Source organism: Fringilla coelebs, assembly GCF_963513975.1.
Source record: "Fringilla coelebs genome assembly, chromosome: 5".
NCBI lineage: Eukaryota > Metazoa > Chordata > Aves > Passeriformes > Fringillidae > Fringilla > Fringilla coelebs.
Window position 1 is genome coordinate 54978431 of NC_140033.1, and position 19332 is coordinate 54997762.

General features: G+C 38.8%; 1 protein-coding gene across 1 annotated transcript in view; it reads left to right on the plus strand.

Moving 5' to 3' along the window:
* ANO2 (anoctamin 2) overlaps nt 1-19332 on the plus strand; it is a 152492-nt gene that overhangs the window by 42565 nt on the left and 90595 nt on the right. The window contains exons 10-12 of the mRNA XM_084205617.1: nt 790-854; nt 15345-15479; nt 17827-17987. Of these exons, the coding sequence (XP_084061743.1) occupies nt 790-854; nt 15345-15479; nt 17827-17987 (361 nt within the window). The remainder of the gene's footprint in view (nt 1-789; nt 855-15344; nt 15480-17826; nt 17988-19332) is intronic.

Here is a 19332-nt window from a genome sequence, read left to right on the forward strand (position 1 = left end):
CTGTTGTCATATACTAGAGCAGCATCCCTATTGTTAGAAGCAGATCAGAAAATTCCTATAAACTTACAGAAAGTACCTGTTCCTAAATGGAATGCTATTTTAGACAGAGCTTTCTTTTTGCTCTTCAAATTCATTCTGTAGCTGTATTCAAAGCAGCTTTTGGGGAGTTTTAGGAACGTAATAGTTTTAACTTCTTTTGTATATGTGATTGAATGCAGTTATTAGTATGATCATTTATGAAAATAGATAAAATTTTCTAGGTAATGCTTGGGGGTAATGACAAGGGGTGATTTTGAATAGGCAAGAACAAGTATTTATATGAAAATATCCTTATGGCAGCTAGGACAATCCTCTTCAGTGAAGTAGTGTCCCATAAACCACAGGAATCAAAGAGGGAATAAGCAAGACTATCCCAAATCCTTTGCCTGTTGCAGTTGAGTGTGTTGTGGTCAATCTACCCCAGGTCCTGCAAGGTTTCCTTTTATCCCTGCTCCTATTCCAGCTGCATTCCTCCCACTGCAAGATGTTTCTATGGAATCAGTCCTTCCTTTGAGCTCTCTGTAAGCAGTGTGGCAAATCTGCATGTCCAAGAGCAGACATGGCCTCATGTGATGTCCCCAGTATGGGGACACAAGTGGCTTTTGTATGGGCTCTACTGGGTTTATCAGCCCCAGGAGTGCAGCAAATATTTTTAGCCCTTAGAAGATTTTTGTGAAAACAGAAGGGATAACTTGTTTCAATTTAATTTTCAGTCTGTTTTTGTGGTTTTTTTTCCCTTTCTTTCTTTAGTTGCTGTATCAAGAATGGGCAAGATATGGAGTATTTTACAAGTTTCAGCCTATTGATCTCATAAGGTAATGTGGACTTGCATAAAACACCAAGGGACCTGGTTCTGAGGTGATGCAGAGTAATTAATTTCCACTTACTTAGGCAAATTAAATCTTGGATTGATCAGAACATTGAAAATAATGTCCCCACTGCTTTTTTTGTGGCTTTGATAATAATTTACTGTAACAAAAATCCATTTAACCATTGTTACCTATGCTTTTGGATAGTGTTTATTCCTGGAAGAATGTCATACTTGTTTTGGGGGTCTTTTAGGTATTGACTTGTTCAAAGGAGAGGAATTGCCATTTACATTGGTGAATTTTTATTGGAGACTATGGTCACAAAATCTGGCAAATAATCAGAAGCTGGTGTCCACATCATGAATCAGTGTGAAAGTATTTGACAGTTTTGAGATGGATTTGGTTTTTTTTACTCCTGAAGTTTTATTCATCTGAACACATCCATATGTGTTCCCAGTGGGGTTTTTTTTTTGGTATATTTATAAATTTTATCTTTACAAACATAGAAGTTGTTGGCTCTAAAATAAGACAAAACAAACCAGTCATGATTTTTAAGGATTTACCACAATAACAAAAGAAAGCCAAAACAATTTTTGTTGTATCATATTTTGTTTGGACTATAAATACTAAGTAAAGAAAAAAAAATTTGAGTAAACAGCTGACTAGAAATATTCTTTTATAAGATATCTACCTGGGAAGAAATGAATAAAGATATTTAGAAATAGAAAAAAAACCTCAACAAATACCTGTTTTAAAATAATTTATATATGTATAAGAAAGATGACAGTTGTTACCATTTGTCTTTTAAATTATCAAACTCCAACCATTTTTTATTATATGATCTGCCCCTATGTGATTGCCTGCAAAAGCTGCTGTTGGTAATATGGATAGCCAATAAGCTTTGTAAAATATTTTGTTCTATTTTGAGCTAAAGCTGAAGTACTGCATGTAGTTTTTCAAAGAGTAAAGTACTAATTGTAATGTGAGAGGAATTGCTCCTTATTGGGAGCAAGATGTTGCAAACTGGCGAGCAGAAGTGAGACCATCAAACCGTACTAAGGTTCTGCAAGGCTTTTAAATTTCCTCCTTTTTTTTTGCTTCAAAAGTTTTGTGCAAAATTTATGTACCTTTTGTATGGCAGTTACTGCAGCACAGGCTCCTGTGTGGAACAGGTAAACTCAGAATGAGATTACAGCACCTGCTGTGTTGTGGGCAAATATTGCCAGTGTTAAACTAAACTGTCACTGGCTGGAGGAATTCTCAAGTGACAGCTCAGCTGAGTTAAAAATAGAGGTACATCTGCTTACACTCCATCTTCATTTGTATTTTGCTGTCTCCATTATAATGTTTCATTGTGCTGATATGATTTCATAGAAATCCTGTGGTTTAAACTTCTGTGAGAAACAAAAAGAAGACCAGACATGTGCAATTGATTGTCTGTTCTCAGAGATGACTTTTCTTGCTTTTATCTTCCATATTTTGCTTGACTGCAAGTTTGACTGTTACCACTAAAATAAATGTGGTTTTTATTTCCTGGGTAATGTTAGAGCTTTAGTGTAGATGTACCTGGAGAATGGCCACCCCTCTCTTTCGGCTGGTGAAGTGGATTTCTTAACTTTTGTGCCGTGGGGGTATCTGAGCACAGCATTGATGTGGATATTATTCCCTTGGCAGACATCAGTCACACTTTGTGCTTTTTGGTTCTTTACTGTGACCCTCCTTTCTTAGACTACTTAGATTATACTCAACTTCTTTTTTTTCTGTTTTTCTGGTGGGGTTTTTTTTGGTGTTTTTTTTTTTTTTTTTTTTTTTTTTTCCTGGAATAACTTAAGTTTAAATTCAGGCTTTGATGGACAGATGAAGCAGCATTTATCTTCCTTATTACTTAAAGCCTTTCCTGCCTGCTGTTTTCAAATACATTAACTCTGTTGAAGTGCCCTGCTGATTTTTTAAATACAGCTTGCAACATATATTTAACTATTACAGTTTTATTCAGAAGGAATGCCAACTGAAAGTCATTCTTTAACTTAAGTGTCTATGCTGGAAGATTAGATGTGACACTGTAGAATTATTAGAGGTTATTCCTGGTGCCTCAGGACCTTCCTTCTGACCACACAGTTGTTGCCAGTTCCCAGATGATTTTACACCAAAGACAGGAACCACATATTTGTTATACTCACTCTTGGTACAGACTGGGGATTCTCTTCTAACATCTGTAATCCTCAGGGAATTTAACTGCACAGTCAGTCTTGGAAAATTTTAAAGTTCTTAATAACAAAAGGAAATAATATTCACCAACAATTCCATTCATTCATGTCTCTTAATCTGTAAAAATATCCTTCTCTGGCTTTGTGGACTGCTTTGGGCTATAAGAAAAAGCAATTTTTTTTTTGTCAAGGAAATGCAGCTGCAAGTAAGGAGGGTTTCACCAAATAAGAACACAGTGCCTGTTACATAATTCTATTCTACAGCAGTACAATTTCACTTTACAACTTTAAGGAAATATATAATGCAGATTGTGCAAGTAATACAGTGTAAATTGAAGTTTGATTTGTAAGATGTTACAACACCTCATCTCAGTGCACATCCAGATATAAAATGCTTTGTTTGAAACACAGTCTGCCTAATGCAATACTTTATTTTCACAAGTGTATGAATGTCAAGTATGAATTTCAATTTTTTTTTGTTTGTTTCTTTTTAACTCACATGAAGAGGACTACAAACAGTTATTTGAGAGAGAATTAATGAATTATTTTCAGCAGATATCTTAGGCTAGAAGTACTGAAAATGATGAATGAAAACTACTGGACCTCAGTCATCTCAGGATGTCCTGGGGGATATATTAAAAAGTAGAAAATGAAAGCTGCAGTTTTAGAATGTGCAGAGCTCTGGAGGTCTGTCAGTTGTAACACACCTTTTCTGTCATCCTAATTTCAGTATTAATTTTCACACGGGAGGAGTTTCCCTTATGTGACTTTTTTGTAGGAATGCACTTAGCAACAGTAGTTCCTCTCAATCCTTGCACTGAAATATAAAAAATGCTATAAAAACATCTGTGGCTTTGTGATTTTCTATTTTTAATTTTCTTTTCTCAGATAAAGATGAGTTCAATCTCAGTTTTTAGTGAGTTCCAAAGTGATGCTACTGTTGATCTAGGGACAGGGAAGATGCTCCCTAAGAGTTCTATGACCTTGCATAAAGAAAACAGGTTTTATATTTTTACATGCTATTGAATATTAATCAAAGTTTTAACAACATGATTTTCGAATTAATAAGTTGTCCTTAGACCTCCTCTCTGCTCAAAGCAGAGCTGGCTTGAAAGCCAGATCAAATTACTCATGCATTTTGAAATGCACTCCTGGGATGGAGATCACACAATTTCACCTCTTCCAACACTGCACCACTTTCAGGAAAATTTTCCCCTCTTTGGACCAAATATTCCTTGATCTTATTTGCAGTCATCGTTTTTTGTCTTTTAGTAGTACACCTCTGATGACTTCTATCAAGTCAAGAAAATACACACAAGTGTAAGAAGTGCAGTAGAAATTTACACTGAATTTTATTTCTGTTTGTATTGCAACATTTATCACTTTGGAGCTCTAAATTACAGAAGGGAGTAATCTAAGGTTACAAGGTCACAAAGAGGTGGTTTTCCTTCTGAGATAAAACCCGAACTCATGGAAAACTGGCATGTTTTCCTCTTCATGGGCATCTTGAAGTACCTACAGCTGGAAAGCAAAGTAGGAACTGAAATTCCTGGAGTAGACCATCCTTGTAGAGAGGAGGTCACCTTTTTATTTCTTGATCTATTAATATAAGATTACGTTACCCCAGGAAAATGAAACAGAGTTGGCTCATTTCTAATTGTGGTGGAACTTATTTTAATATCACTGCTTCTATAAGGCCCCAGTTAATTTTCTAATGGTTTTCATATTTTAATTTCTATTTCCCATTTCTAGAACTTCACCAAGTTTCTTAGTAGCTAACAGGCTACATTATCTATAGTGTGATTGCTTTCAAAGCTCCAAATGCCTCTTGCTGTAAAGCCTGAAACTGGGAAGGCATGTAAAATTGAGACTATGTATACAATAACTCTTTTTGCAGGAGCAGGTAGGAAAGCGTGTTAACTAAGATATTATTTATAGTGTATAGAACATAAATCAAAACTCTGGAGTTTCTGTTAGTCAAACTGTCTAGCTAATATATTTCCTCCTTCCTATCTTTAACTCTGTTTTCCTTTGGTATGGAAAATTGTTTCACCTTGGTGCGTAATGAATTCTGGCCTTTCATTGTGGTGTACCCATGTTGAACCTGCTCTTGACTGAACGTCCCCAGTCCCACCTTGTTCCTGCCATGAATGCTGTGTTTCTAAAGCCTGGAGCTTGCTTATCCTGGCAGTTTTTAAAGCTGTGACAGACCTGTGATCCAAAGTTTGACCATCTCAGCTCTGGAAATTGTTGCCTTCTCTTTGAGTGTCTTGGGGCCTGCATAGGACAGTGCTCAGTGTAAGCAATCAGGCGCCCAAACTGGCAATACTGATTTGCCTTCTGACCTTTTGCTTCTTTCATAATCTTTGCCAAGAAACCTCCAAACCTGGATGTATCTGCTTTCTCTACTTAGAGTACTTTAAAAAAGCGAGATAAAATAAGAACAAGGGAGTTCTGCTAAAATCTTATTTTTATTGTCTTTAAAGATGGGTGTTTCTTCCTTTGTAAAAATGTGGTTAAGATCAGTTTGTTGTACAGCTTGCCCCAGCTGAGCCTTCTATCCTGCCTAATGCCTGAACAAATGACTTCTTTGTTCACCACCATGATTTGCAGTCACATCTTCAAGTCTTTTTTCTCCACATACTATCTAGAATTCTTAGGACTTGAAAATAAATTCTGTGACGCCCATTTCCCAGAGGAAATGTTATTCAGTCACTGCTTATGATAACTTTGGAGTTATTGATCCTCAAAGTAGAGATTCTTTTGTATGCTTTAATTCCTCAGCTTCTCTGTCCCTCCTCTGTTATTACCATGAATTAATCTCACCAATATTTTTTTTTTTTTTTTTTTTTGTAGAATGGAACCACTTTGCTACAGAAACACCCCTGTAGCATCTGGTTATCTCACAGGGACTGAACAACTCTCTCTGATGCACTGTGTGCCTACAACTCTTCCCTGACTGTCTTTAGCAGGCAAATCTTCAACATTCACAAAGATGCTGAGGCTGCCTGCAAGGAATTCTGTGTTAGGAAAAAGAGAGAACAACTTTAAGCCCGGGAAAGTGCAGAAATCGAGCAAACACACTAAGCAGAAAAATGCCCATAATCTCTACCACTATTTTTGGCACTTGTCCATCCAGCTCCTTTCCAAAGCTCTGCCAAGCAGAGGCCTGAGGCAATAATCTGAGCATATCTTCTGCTACTACCCTCCTGCACTTTGAGGCCAACATCTTTTTATGGTTTCAAGAATCTCTACAGTGAAGATTCCTTCCCAACATGAGATCGGTCCAGCTTGCAGTTCATCATCATTAAAGCTCTAGGTGCAGAGGGAAGTGCTGTGCCAGCATCCACTCATCCTCGATGTCCCTCCTGCCAGATTTTACAGCAGAGAGCTTCCTGGAGGGGGGCAGAAGCATGTGGGATGCTGGAGCAGAGTCTGAGCTGGTGAAAAAAATCAACATTTTCCCCATAATTATATCTCTTTTCCCTTTCCATGATCTCATTACCCCCCACAACCCCAGTTTATTTATGAATGGCCTTTATTTTCATGGATGCCATACATCCATGAAAATGGGCTGCATTTAAGGAGTTTGATGCTAGGGCAGCACTTTTCAGCTGAGTTGTAGGGAGTTTTCTCTCCCCTCACTGGAACTTCTCATCACAGGCCTTACCCAAGTGCTTTAGCCATTGTTTATTGCAAAGCAGAGGAATTTTACTTGTGGTGCATAAATCACCAAGGAATTTGTGTTGAATTATTCTGCTGGATACAGGCCTGTGACTGGAGTGAGATGATTTACTTACAGCTCTGCCTTTTACAGACTTTGCCAGTCCTGTAGGAAGTGCTTCTCTCTGTCTCTTTTGGCAAGGGCTTGGTCTTATTTATTGTTGCTTGTATGAGGGATGGAATTTTAAATCAGTAGGTTTGGATTGTAGTGCTGAGGAAAAACAGATCCCTGCATTCTGATAAACATAATTCCCAGGCTTCAGATGACTATCTGAGCACTAGGATCCTCATTACCACCCAGATTCCTCCCTCCTGCAGTGGGATTTTCAAAAGCTTGATCTAGTAGATGTGTATATCTGCGTCAGGACTGCAAAGTCTAGTCTCTGATGACTGAGGTTGCTGCACAACTTCCTCATGTCTCTCCCTTTGACTGTGGAGTTTTCTAGGCAGCTAGAATTCAATTTTCATTGTGTTAAGAACTGTCTCAGGCTAAGTTCAGTAGTGCCTGAATGATGACTAAATTTCACAGCCAGAAACTTATATTTTTTGATGGACATGACTGACAGGTCCCACCCAAAAGGTGTCTTTGAACGTGACATCAGTGTGTTTTGATAGGAAATGGAAGTTTCTTCTTTCAAATTGGAGGAAGAAAAGACAGAGGTGAGAGGCCACATTTGGAAACAGAAGTTGTGCACATTAAACTATTTACCTGTATGTAAATATTTGTAGGAATCTAGAGGTGTGTGTGGCTGGAAACTGCAGGGAGTGGAAAACAGCTGCTGTATTTGCATGGCTACAGGTCTGCTTATTTTTCTTGTAGAGCTGCTCTTAATGTCTTGTAGAAGGTTCTGGTTGTGGCTTACTGGGCAGAGAGAAAGTTTTTTTTCTGGCTCCTGAGTGTTGACCAGGGGTCAAGACCAACCCATTTCTGGTTTAAGTGTATTCCCCCATGCTAAGGTCTTTTGTATGAGGATCCTCTCTATCCATAAGTTCTATTAGGACAGACCATTGCTTTGTCTGATCCAGTAACTTGCCTGTAACATTGGACAAAACCAGGATGCAAGTGAAGAGATCAAGAACTGGGCACCACATAAAAATTATGCCCAGAAAACACAAGCTTAAGGAAAGCTCTCAATATGGCAAATCTGTGAACTTCCACAGTCAGTACAGAGAGCAGGAAAATTAAGATTTTTATGTCATCTTGAGCAGGGGGTAAGAAAAGAATGGAACCAGGCTCTTCTCAGCTGTGTCTTGTGACAAGAGTTGATGGGCACACATGAGAGTGAGGTAGATTAGCCTGTAGCTCCATAGATCCTTCTTCTTGCTCTTCCTGAAAATGGGGGTCACATTAGTTTTCCTCCAGCTTCTGGACATTTCTCCCAGTTGCCACCATAACTAAAAGGTTATCAAGAGCTGCCTTGCAATGTCATCTGGTAGGTCCCTCAGCCCTCGTGGGTGCATTCCATCAGGACCTGCAGATGTATGGATGTCCAGTTTGCTACAGTATTCCCTGACCCAATCCCCTTCCCACCAAGGTGACTGAAAGATAATTTTTTTATACTTGTTTTTAATTGGAAATTATACATCTGTTTATTAGCCACCAGATGGTGTCTATCTGTGCAAGTGCTTGTTAGCGCTGTGCCAGTGCTAACAAGGACCTACTTACTAAAATAAATACATGAAATGAATTCAGGCTCTGCAGTAAGGGTTAGCTATATTAACCTGAAAAGCAAGAAAACTCTCATGAAATATTAGTTATAAATGAAAGATATTTAGGAAAAGATGCCAGTATTTGAAGTTCAAACTCTTGTTAAATTAGATTAATAAAATAATGAAAATTATCTTATGGAAACTGGAGATTAGGGAAGTGATGAGGTGCAATGCGCTCACATTCGTTCAAGTACAAAAAGGCAAAAAAACAAGTTGTAATAGGTACTAAAAATATAGGAAGTAAAAGACTAATTAACCTCCTTTCCTAAAAGAAAGTCCAAAAGAAAGGTTGATTCATATGAAATAGGTTACTCCTTATTTGTATTTGTTTCTTATAGTGAAAATATTATCTGTATAACTGAATGAATTGCTTCTTATATAGAGTGTCACTTGGTGCCCTGAGTTGTTTATAAAATGAAACTTCCTTCCTCACAGGTGAGCTCTGATTGACTTTCATTAGCTTTGAATTAGCCTCAGGTAGCCATGGCTTTTTAATTTTCCAGGTTAGGAAGGTTGCTTACTTTCTAAAAAATGCTAAATAAAGAGAATGAATTAAAGAAAGGTGAGGAGAGGCGGAGTGTCCATGGGTTGTCTTATGCACGAATTCTTGGATGTGACACTGTGTTGCTCTTGTTGAAAATGCTTTCCCTGAGCACGGTGTCGTGCGGCTTCTGCAGGCTCTGGGACACTTAGAACTTTTTACACTAAGCACATGACAGGAAACATCAACAGAATAATGTAATCAGGCACTTAATCCTTTCAAAGCTGGTCTGAAGTTTTGTATTGTCCCAGAACAGAGTGCCTCTGTTCTGGGACAACACAGTGCCTCTGACTACCCAGCACCGTGTTGCTTATCCATTTGGCAGTTGTCAGCCTTAATTTCTGTCTCAGACACATTACATGTCTACTTATTATGCTTCTATTGTTCTTTCTCCTACAGTCAGTAAACAAAGGCTTTTTTCAGTTTATAATCCATCACCACAAACTATGCACTTTTAGTTGTATTCTGACAATTTCTTGGAATGGAAGCATAAGATTTGTGAATCTGTGAGGCTTAGAGAGTGGTTTGTCCTAGTTTTACTTCTTTTCAAAATAAGGTTTAGGCTTTTGCTATTTTAAATTGCATTTAATACACAAATCCTGACTATTAATATTAATTATTATTATAATCTTCACCAATCAACAACAACAACAACAACAACAACAACAACAACAATAACAATACTACTACTACTACTACTACTACTACTACTACTACTACTACTACTACTACTACTACTACTACTAATATTTCCCCAGGGTTTTTGAATCCATTATAATTTGAGAATTCAAATATCCCCTTCCTCCATAACATCAGCTTCTCCCTGCTACTCAGTTGAAGAGTAATTTTTCTTAAGAGCCAAAAAAACTAGGCAGAAACATAGCTTTACCTCTAAGTAAAATTCACAATTTCTGTTCTCCATGGAGTTGCAATATTTTGACAGGATTTTGACTCCAAACTTTTGTACCATTGGAGGACACAGCAAATATTTGTTAGGTAATGTTTTCAAACAACAGCTTTAATGAAAAGGGCTTGATTAAATGGCTGTGGTGGCACATTTCTTTATTCTCTTTTCAGGGGAAAAGGTTCAGGTTCTAAACTCCATTCAAAACCAGACTTTCAACCACTGTCTATTGGACATTCTTGATTTTTATGCCCATCATAGGGGGAAAATAGTGCTTTTACCTTGGACAAAGTCTCCTTTCTTTGTTTTCTGTATGCAGAACCAGCTGGCCTTTCTCAAGGACATTTTCTTTTCTACCTCAAATTCAGATGCATTGCAGTTTATTGGAGCTTCTGTAGTTGTTATTTTTCCCGCTCTTAAAATTTTAATTAAAAAAGTTTTCAGTCCCTTGGCATGTTGTTCCAAGGGGGATTATCTTCTGCCAGGATCTTTTCTTGGCTTACATACTGCTCCATTTGGTGCACTCTCTGTGTATCTGGATTTAGCACTGATATGTTCCTTTTTGAGACTGCTTGGATGGAATATGTGCTGTCAGACACAACCCTGGTGGAAATCTCCAAGATGTCTGAATGCACAGCAGCCTCAGTGCTGCTGCTGAGCAGTAATTCCACCCAGGTGTCCCAGATGGTTGTAATAAATGCTTAAATCTCGGCCTGAGAAAATTTTCAAGTGAAGAAAGAATGGCAAATCCAGAAAAGTTTGGACATAGGCAGCTCTACCTGGAGTGAAATCTTGGGGTGTTGAGAAATGTTCCTGATTTTATTGTAGTGATTGGGGCTTTCTCTATACTCCAGCATTCTTTCTGAAAGAAGTCTGTAGTTTTGAGATGGAAACTTCGGATGGTGGGAACTATTATCTCAGAATCAAATGAAATATCTGTGTTTTGAACTTACCATGTGCTAGAAATTGCTTCTCACTTTCTAAGAGTAGTCACAGTTCTACCTGCACCTTAATGGTTCATTTTCTTCTGGTTGCAAAAGCCCTGAAAGAATAAATTGTGTTCCTGGGGGCTGTTGCTGAGGGTCAGAGAGGGAACGTGCACCTGGACAGGGAAAGTAAATTTTAAACTAGCCTTGGCAGTAAAGATGTTCTGACATGAAACTAAACTGCTTGTCCTCCTCCCCAACAGCAGAAACACCAGAATTTCACAACCAAACTGTGCAAATAAGTTTATTTTGACGGCATTAGAAATGCATGTGACTTTGTTGACCATTTGCGCAGGGGAAACCTACCCAAGAGGGAGCTGTAAATCGGTTTCGTTTTGCATAGAAACTATTGCATCTAAACGGCTCCTCCACCAAAAGGCTGGTGGAATGAAATGGAGACATGAGGTGACAGCTGGCGTAGAGTGGGCTGTGGAAATTTAAAAACTGAAGAGTTCTGCACCGATTTCCTGGTTAGGTGACTCAGTGTCCACAACGCCTTTTCCTCGCTTTTTTAGCTTTGTTCCTGAATGTCTCCAGAGTTCTTTCCAGCGTGTGTCACGCACCACATGCTTTATTCACATTCCAGGTACCCACACTTTATTCACATTCCACGCCCACAGAGTCAAAACTGAAGGGTTTTTTTCCTTCTCTCTTTCTCCCCCCTTCCCCAAACCTTAGTCTATTTATAAATTGCACAACTTGGCACGGGAGCACTGTGACCAACGTGCGAGCAGAGGGTTTAATAATCAGTTATTCTGTTTGATGTTGGTTTTGCAACCAGACAGACCAAAGTGCATTGCAGATGTCTGGTTGAAGTGTTATATGGGCGAAGCAGAGGGAACTGAGCCAATGTTTCTGCTGTGACCTTCTCAACACTTCTAATTCTGGGAGGTAATACACTTTCTACAGGTGGTTGCTGTTGCTGCTGTTGGGAGTTTTTTAATGCTGCTTCTGATAATGTGCTGGAAGAGCAGCTTTTGTTCAGTTTGTTCAGGAGTTATGGGTAATTTGACCAAATCTTTCCTTAAAGATGTGATTCTTGTTCATGAGAACTCAGTACTTGGTAGGTGGTCATTTAACCAGTCTTTATAAAATCTTCTAAAATGAAAAGCACAAAATTTCACCTTATGAAATATCAACACACAGAAGAAAAGCTTTGGGTGCTGCTCCTGATTAGGGGAATTTCCCTAATGCAGAAATAAGGCTCACACAATGCCAGGGGCACATTTTTTTTGACATTCTGCAGTATCCATGAGCACACTTTGAAAAAGATTAGTCCTTAGCTTTGTCTGGATATATGTGAGGCAGATGTGAATTAGCTACTGAGGTAGGGCAAGACTCTGGTCTCAATTCTCCTTTTTTGCCATGTCAGCATAAATCATGGATAATTCCTGTAGAATAATAAAATCAGACTGGTTTTATCCCAATGTAAATGAGAGAATATGCCAAGTTCTCGGTGTAAATATATAAAAACTTGTAAAAATACTTTTTCTTGACTTACATCTTCCTCTACCCTTGAAGCACACATTTTTTTTTCTCCCTCTGTTTCTTTACTACTGAATCCAGCAGCAGCTGCAGCAGATGTTGATACAGGGGGTCGCAGGTGTTTGCAGAGCCTTGACTGCTATTCAGAGTCAGAGAAGAGATCTTGGAGTGTGTCACATAAAGGACATGTCTATGTCCTGTGTTTTTCTTACGTGATAAGCTCACATCTAAGTTGTTCATTACGTTTCCAAGCTCTGTCATTGCTTCTTAGATTATTTAACTTTCTGGCACATTGATGGACTGAGCTTGGGCCCAACATCTTAATTATTTTCATTTTTCAAACAGTTAAGTCCCAAAACACAGTGTAGTTTTCTTCTTGGCAACTGCATTTTTTCCATACTGCCAGGATATTTTTGAGCTCTTCTCACTTTCTTTTGGCATGGATACAAATAGCAACCCTCCACTTTATAGGCGACAGGTCACATTTATCACTGGAAGGCTTAAAAATTTGAAGGGAAGCCTCTTGAGCCATAAATTTAAACTTTCCTGACCCTGATCAGCTACTCTTTAGTGCTGCTGGCATTTGAACTCTTTCTGTGCTAATCTATGGCCCTTTGTCAAAAAAACAGAGTTTTGAACAACTTAGATTGCGGACAATTTTTTGTGCCTGCTCTGACCTATTTGAAACACTTTACTAGCTGTGCCCATTGCCCATCTCTACAAACAAACAAGGAAGCAGTAAGAAGATATAATCAGGATTATCTTCCTCTGGTCCTCCTTTTCCTGCTTTAGTGTCAAATTTAAGGTTGTCACTTCCCAGTCAGGAGGAAACTTGAGAGCAAATGGATTTTCATTCTATCCTGTGCTGTTCCAACACCATTGCTGCTGTTTGTTGACTCACACAACGGGTTTGAAGAAAAACTTTAGGCCTTCTGGTTAGTTCTATATTTCAATCAAGTATTCCTTCTCTCATTTAATATTAAAAAAGTGTATTAAAATGTGTGTGTTAAACAAACTATACTAACAACATAGTATATTTACAAACAGGTATATGAAAAATATTTATTTATTTTCAAATGTGAAAATAAAGGAAAACTTCTTATAATTAGCACCAAAATTACCTGGCATGTGCCAGGTCAGAGGGCAGTATATGGTTTGTATTTGCAACACAAATATTTACATTTATCATTTCATAAAATATGCTATATCATATGATATTTCCTTGTATTCTCTGGAAATCCATTGTCCCAAGATGCTTCAAATCTTAACTTAGTGCCATTCAAGCCCTGCTGTGATGATTTCACTTGAGTGTTTGATAATTCATGTAGTTTGTGGCTTAGGGTACCTTGCAGCAGCAGGGGTAGGGGCTGTACTCTTTTTCTTGAAGATTTGTGAAATTTCCCAGCTTCTGGATGGCATCCCCTCATTCTAAAGATAATGTTGTCTGTGTATGTCCTCAAAATGCTTTTGTTGTGCTTTCCCCTTAAGGATTGCATGCATCCTTTCTAAAGCATAAGCAAGTTTGGTTAGACAGGAGAAAATAGAGGCACTCAAAGAAGGCAAAACTGAAATAGGCAGGATTGCACTGCCAGTTTTCCATGGGGGAGCCTGGAAGTGCGGAGTTAGCTGCAGCTGCAATGGTGTGAGAACAACAGCAGGATCAGTAGTAATAAAAATCCCTCACTGTTGCTTCCCTTATCCACCTCATCTGAGCTGGAAGTGTCTGTGGAGACTTGTCTTGCTGTCCCTTGGTTCTCTGCCATGGTCACACTCCTGCCCTCTTTCTCCTGTGGCCTGTCTCGCCCTTAGACCCAACTTCTGGAGTAGAAAATTTCAGTTTGGGCCTCTAAAAATCCCATTTAAGCATTTTCAGTAGCAACAATGTAAATCTGGGGTGCTGAATTTGGATAAAACTTTCCTAAGGTAAATGGCATCAGAATAATCTCAACCTTTCTGAGAAGTTTGTCTTTCTTTTATTAGACATGATATTATGAATTTATTTTAAGTTTTGCTGCTATCAAAGTGTAAATGTCTCACTGACTCGCACTCCATGTCGTGCCCTGAGTGCTCTCTTTGTAGCCGCTTACTGTACAGCACTGCCCATCTTCTTCTCTGGCTTATGAAATGTTTTTAACCTTGTTGGTTTTTATCTAAATTTTGGTGAATTCTTGAGTTCTATTAAGCTCTTTGGGTTTTGCAATATTTGTAATTACTCCTAATTGTTCAATGGAATGATCAGTGAGGGTCATCCATGCTTAGTTTACTTCTTGCAGTGTGATTCATGAAGATGCTGGGCTGAGTTCTACCACTTATTTATCAACATCTGCAGTGGGCTGTTCCTCAGAACAGACACTGTTTTATCTAACCAGCTGTCCAGGGGCTGTTAACCTGACAAAATTATTCTTTCTGAAAAGCCAGTGCAAAGTGTGCAAGTAAACTTCCCTCCTTTTGCAGCAGTTCCAGATTAGTCATCTTTTAAGATACTAGAGGATGTTGTTGGTATGGTCCCATAGATGTTATTTCTATGACTCTCACTAACAGAATCCAGGAGTACTACAGAGGCAAAAATTAATGGGCTCCTCTGAGGCACTAAGTATTTTCCAATGTTTTCTCCTATTTCACTGAGTTCTTTTAAGAGATGCAAAAACCACAGTTTTCTCTGAACAGATATTATGTATTGCAATAATACCTGCTTAATTTCAGCTCAGGAGAATGATGCAGGACCATCTTTAACTTCTCAGAACAGAGAAGCTCAAACTGCCAAATGCCCAAATCATCCGCTTCATTTGTTCCTATTGTCTTCAAGATCCTCAGGGTTTTCATTCATGTCTTTCACAATTTGTATTTTAATTTTCTAGGTCTGTTTAGTAGCTGTAAAACACATTTGAAAATTATATCCTTGGCATGTGCTTTTTCTTATTTTTTTCCTCTCTTTTTCAGGAAGTATTTTGGAGAAAAGATAGGACTTTATTTTGCATGGCTGGGTTTATACACAGAATTCCTCATTCCATCTTCAGTAGTTGGGATTATTGTATTTCTATATGGATGTATAACCATTGAAAGTGACATTCCTAGGTAAGCTTATCTGTGACCCATGGTTTATTATTTGAAAATTATAAGACTGTGCTTTTTCTTATTAATCTGTAGTGAGAATAACTGGCTTTAGCTGTCTGAAGAGCAGTGATGTATAATTACCAACCCTGTGAGCATTACAAACAGAGGCATTGAAGAGGTAATTAAAGGGCATGTATTTATTTGATTGGTCAGTGCCTCACTTTCTGAAACAGTAATGTGTAGTGAGTCCACTGTATTGAGTTCGTTTTCTAAGATATTAATTTGTTTTTTATGAGTGCATATAGCTTATTGCTCAATCAGAAAGTTGTTATGTAAAACTCACTGAAATTATTGCCAACACTGTCCACGACTCTTGGAACACTTGATTCCCATTAAAATCAGACGATTTGTACAAGTAAGAGGAACAATAGCTACAAGACTTAGCAAATGCCAGCAGATTAAGGGATGTGATTCTGCCTCTCTGCCCCTCTCTGCTGAGCCCCACCTGCAGGGCTGCATCCAGCACAGGAAAGGTAGGGAGCTGCTGGAGTCAGGCCAGAGCAGGGGGATCAGAGGGATGGAGCAGCTCTGCTGGGAGGAAAGGCTGAGGGAATTGGGATTGTTCAGCCTGGAGAAGAGAAGACTTTGGGGTGACCTCACTGTGCCCTTCCAGTGCCTGAAGGGAGCCCACAGAAAGAGGGAGACAGACTCTTGACAAGAGCCTGGAGTGACAGGACAAGGGGGAATGGCTTCACACTGACAGAGAGCAGGCTTAGGTCCAGAAGAAATTGTTCCCTGTGAGGGTGGTGAGGCCCTGGCACAGATTGTCCAGAGAAGCTGTGGCTGTCTCATCCCTGGCAGGGTTCCAGGCCAGGTTGGATGGGGCTCTGAGCGAGCTGGGCTAGTGAAAGGTGCCTTGCCCATGGCAGGGCAGTTAGAAAAAGATGATCTTTAAGGTCCTTTCCAACTTAAACCATTCTATGATTCTATATTTGGTCTTCACAGTTTTCCCCTTCTAGACACAAAATAATGTTGAGTTTTGTGTGTCCTGAGGGGAATATACTGCACAAAGACTGCCAAAGTGATACTTTGATGTTAATGTCTGCTTCCCAGTGGAAAAAAAATAATTTCTGTGTCTTATCTGTGTTTGACTTCTGCTGGAGACAAGATACTGCAGTACTTGTATGCTGATCACGCTCATGACAGTTCCTGAACTGTAAGCTTTTAAAATTGCTGCAGCAGGACAAGGTTACTGATAGGTAAATGATGAACAGCACCACATCTGAGGCGGGGTCTGTTTTCTTAGCTTGATCTGAATAAATCTTGGTGCTTGTCAGGTAAAAGCTTGTGCTAACATTTAAACTCCAATGAGATTTATGGCTGAGATGTATCTGCAGCACCCTCTGCTGCCTTTTGAAATAGAGAATTACTGTAACAATGTGAGAGCTGGAAACAGCTGCATGCTTTTCAAACTATATAATATAAACATATTCATAATAGAGCTTGAATAGTCCTTTTTTTCATTTGAAGTCATAAGGAAAAAACCTTTATCAGGATGGTCCATATAGGAACAATCATTATTTCAATGATATGCCAGCTATCATTGAATTAATGTGCCAGCTCAGCTCATGATCCTGGCAAGGACATTTGAGCTTTGCACTACTCAGTTCACCTAAGTGAGACTGTGCAGGTATGAAAGGCTTTCACATCCAAACCTCATGGAAAATACTGAAAGCATTCTCAGCCCTGACAAGAAGTGTTTGGCCTGTTAAAGTGATACTGATAATGTTTTTTTCTAAGAGTTTTAGAAACTGAATACATACATAGCAAATAAAACCGAGAATCAAAATAAAAACCTTACAGTAAAGATCTTAAAATCTGTAAAAATATTTTCTCATATTTTTGTGCCATCATATAAAAAAATTGTGTGTGTTGACAACAGCACTGAATTTCTTTTGAGACCACTTCAGTCTTTCTTTTCAGTGATTTAAATCTGATCTGTATCAAATCACGTAACTTGACTGCAGATATGCAAACTCCACTTTTATGTTTGAATTTTGGTTTTTTATTGTGGTTAACCTTGTCTTCAGTGATGTTGTCTTCCTTAACTCTCTAATACAGTGCAGTGATCAGTCTGGTTGAGTGTTGCATCATTTTCCTGTTGCAAGGTGCCTATAAAGGTTTAAAAAATTACTATCCATGGCAATGAACCTTGAAGAAACACACAGCTCCTGCCCTCTGCAAGGGCAGGCCACAGATATTGCAGACAGCTTGTAATAGCTGTGATGTGCTGCTCAACATCAGTACTGCACATCCACAGCTTCTGAGCTGGGATACTCAGAGGAACCTGTGCCCTTGTCTGTCACAGCCAAGAGATGTGTGACCAACGCAATGCCTTCACCATGTGCCCCCTGTGTGACAAGTTCTGTGATTACTGGAACCTCAGCTCTGCCTGTGCCACCGCTCGAGCGAGTCACTTGTTTGACAACCCTGCCACAGTTTTCTTCTCCATCTTTATGGCTCTCTGGGGTGAGTATTGCTTTGCAAGCTAACAGTGCCATTTGATGTTTGGACTTTTCACAGCATAACAAAGTGCTGTTTGATTGAATGGGATCCCTATGGCTTTTGGAAGCTGGCAATCCTCAGAAGGCCAGGGTGAGCTGTCTGTATTGAGACTGGGGAAAGATATATCACTATCAACAGCAAGCCCTGCAACAAATGGGGTTGTGTAGTTCAGAGAAGAAAAAAATGTTCTTTCTTCCTCTACTGCCGTGTTTACAATCACAGAGTTATCAAGTCTGGAAAAGATCTAAAAGATCATCAAGTCCAGCCTTTGACTGATCTCCACCTTGTCAACTAAACCAGAGCACTGAGTGCTATGTTCAGTTGTTTATTAAACATCCCCAGGAGTGGTGACTCCACCACCTCCCTGGGCAGCCCCTTCCAATGCCAATGGGAAGAAATTCTTCTTGAAGTCCAACCTGAACCTCCCCTGACGCATCCTGGGGCCATTTTCTCCACAGAGGACATTGTGCTGTTAATGGCACTTCTAAATTTTGCCATGTATTTGCTAATTTTTCTTCATTTTCCATCAACATGTCACACCCATTTAATACCTTCTGCATTTGGGGCCAGAATGTATTTGATGATTAAATGGTACAAACAGCTGAAAGGGTCTAATTTAAGCATGGTCCCACTTTCTTGTGGGATAATTCAGTCACATAATTTTATCAAAACTTTATGGGATTCCAAGAGCAATGGGACTATTATCATTTAAATTATAATATATTTTAGAATATCCCATTTCAACAATCTTGCTTATCTTTAATGGCAAATATCCCTGTCTCCATGAGGATATCAAAACACTTCATAAACATGAATGAATGCATTGTAGTATTACTCCTATTTTTCTGGCCTCACCTCTGCTCTGAAAAGCATGTGTACTGTGCTTGCATGAATTTTTGCTGGTGTTATGCTCTCCTTTACTCTACAGCTTGTTTATTATGAAGTTAAATGTGTTATTACTACTGTAAAATGTTTTTTTTTCCCTATTCATTGTTCGCAAAATGATATTATCATTCTTAATATAAAACTGAGAAAATATGTTATTCTGTTATAGTCATCCCTCAGCAACCAGTGTGTTATTCTTTGCAAGCCTATTAAGATTTTACAGCTTGTTTTAGAAAGGACTGATTGGTGGCTTGGCATTGGGTGAGGACAGCAGAAGGTTTTTAAGGAACTTGCAGACAGAACAAATCATGGAAGCAAGAAGCATTTATTTACCAGTTCCTGGAAGCCCTTGAGCAAACATTAGAGAGAATTATGACTGAGAAATAGAAAAAAGATAATTATTTATAGACTCAGAAGAATTCAT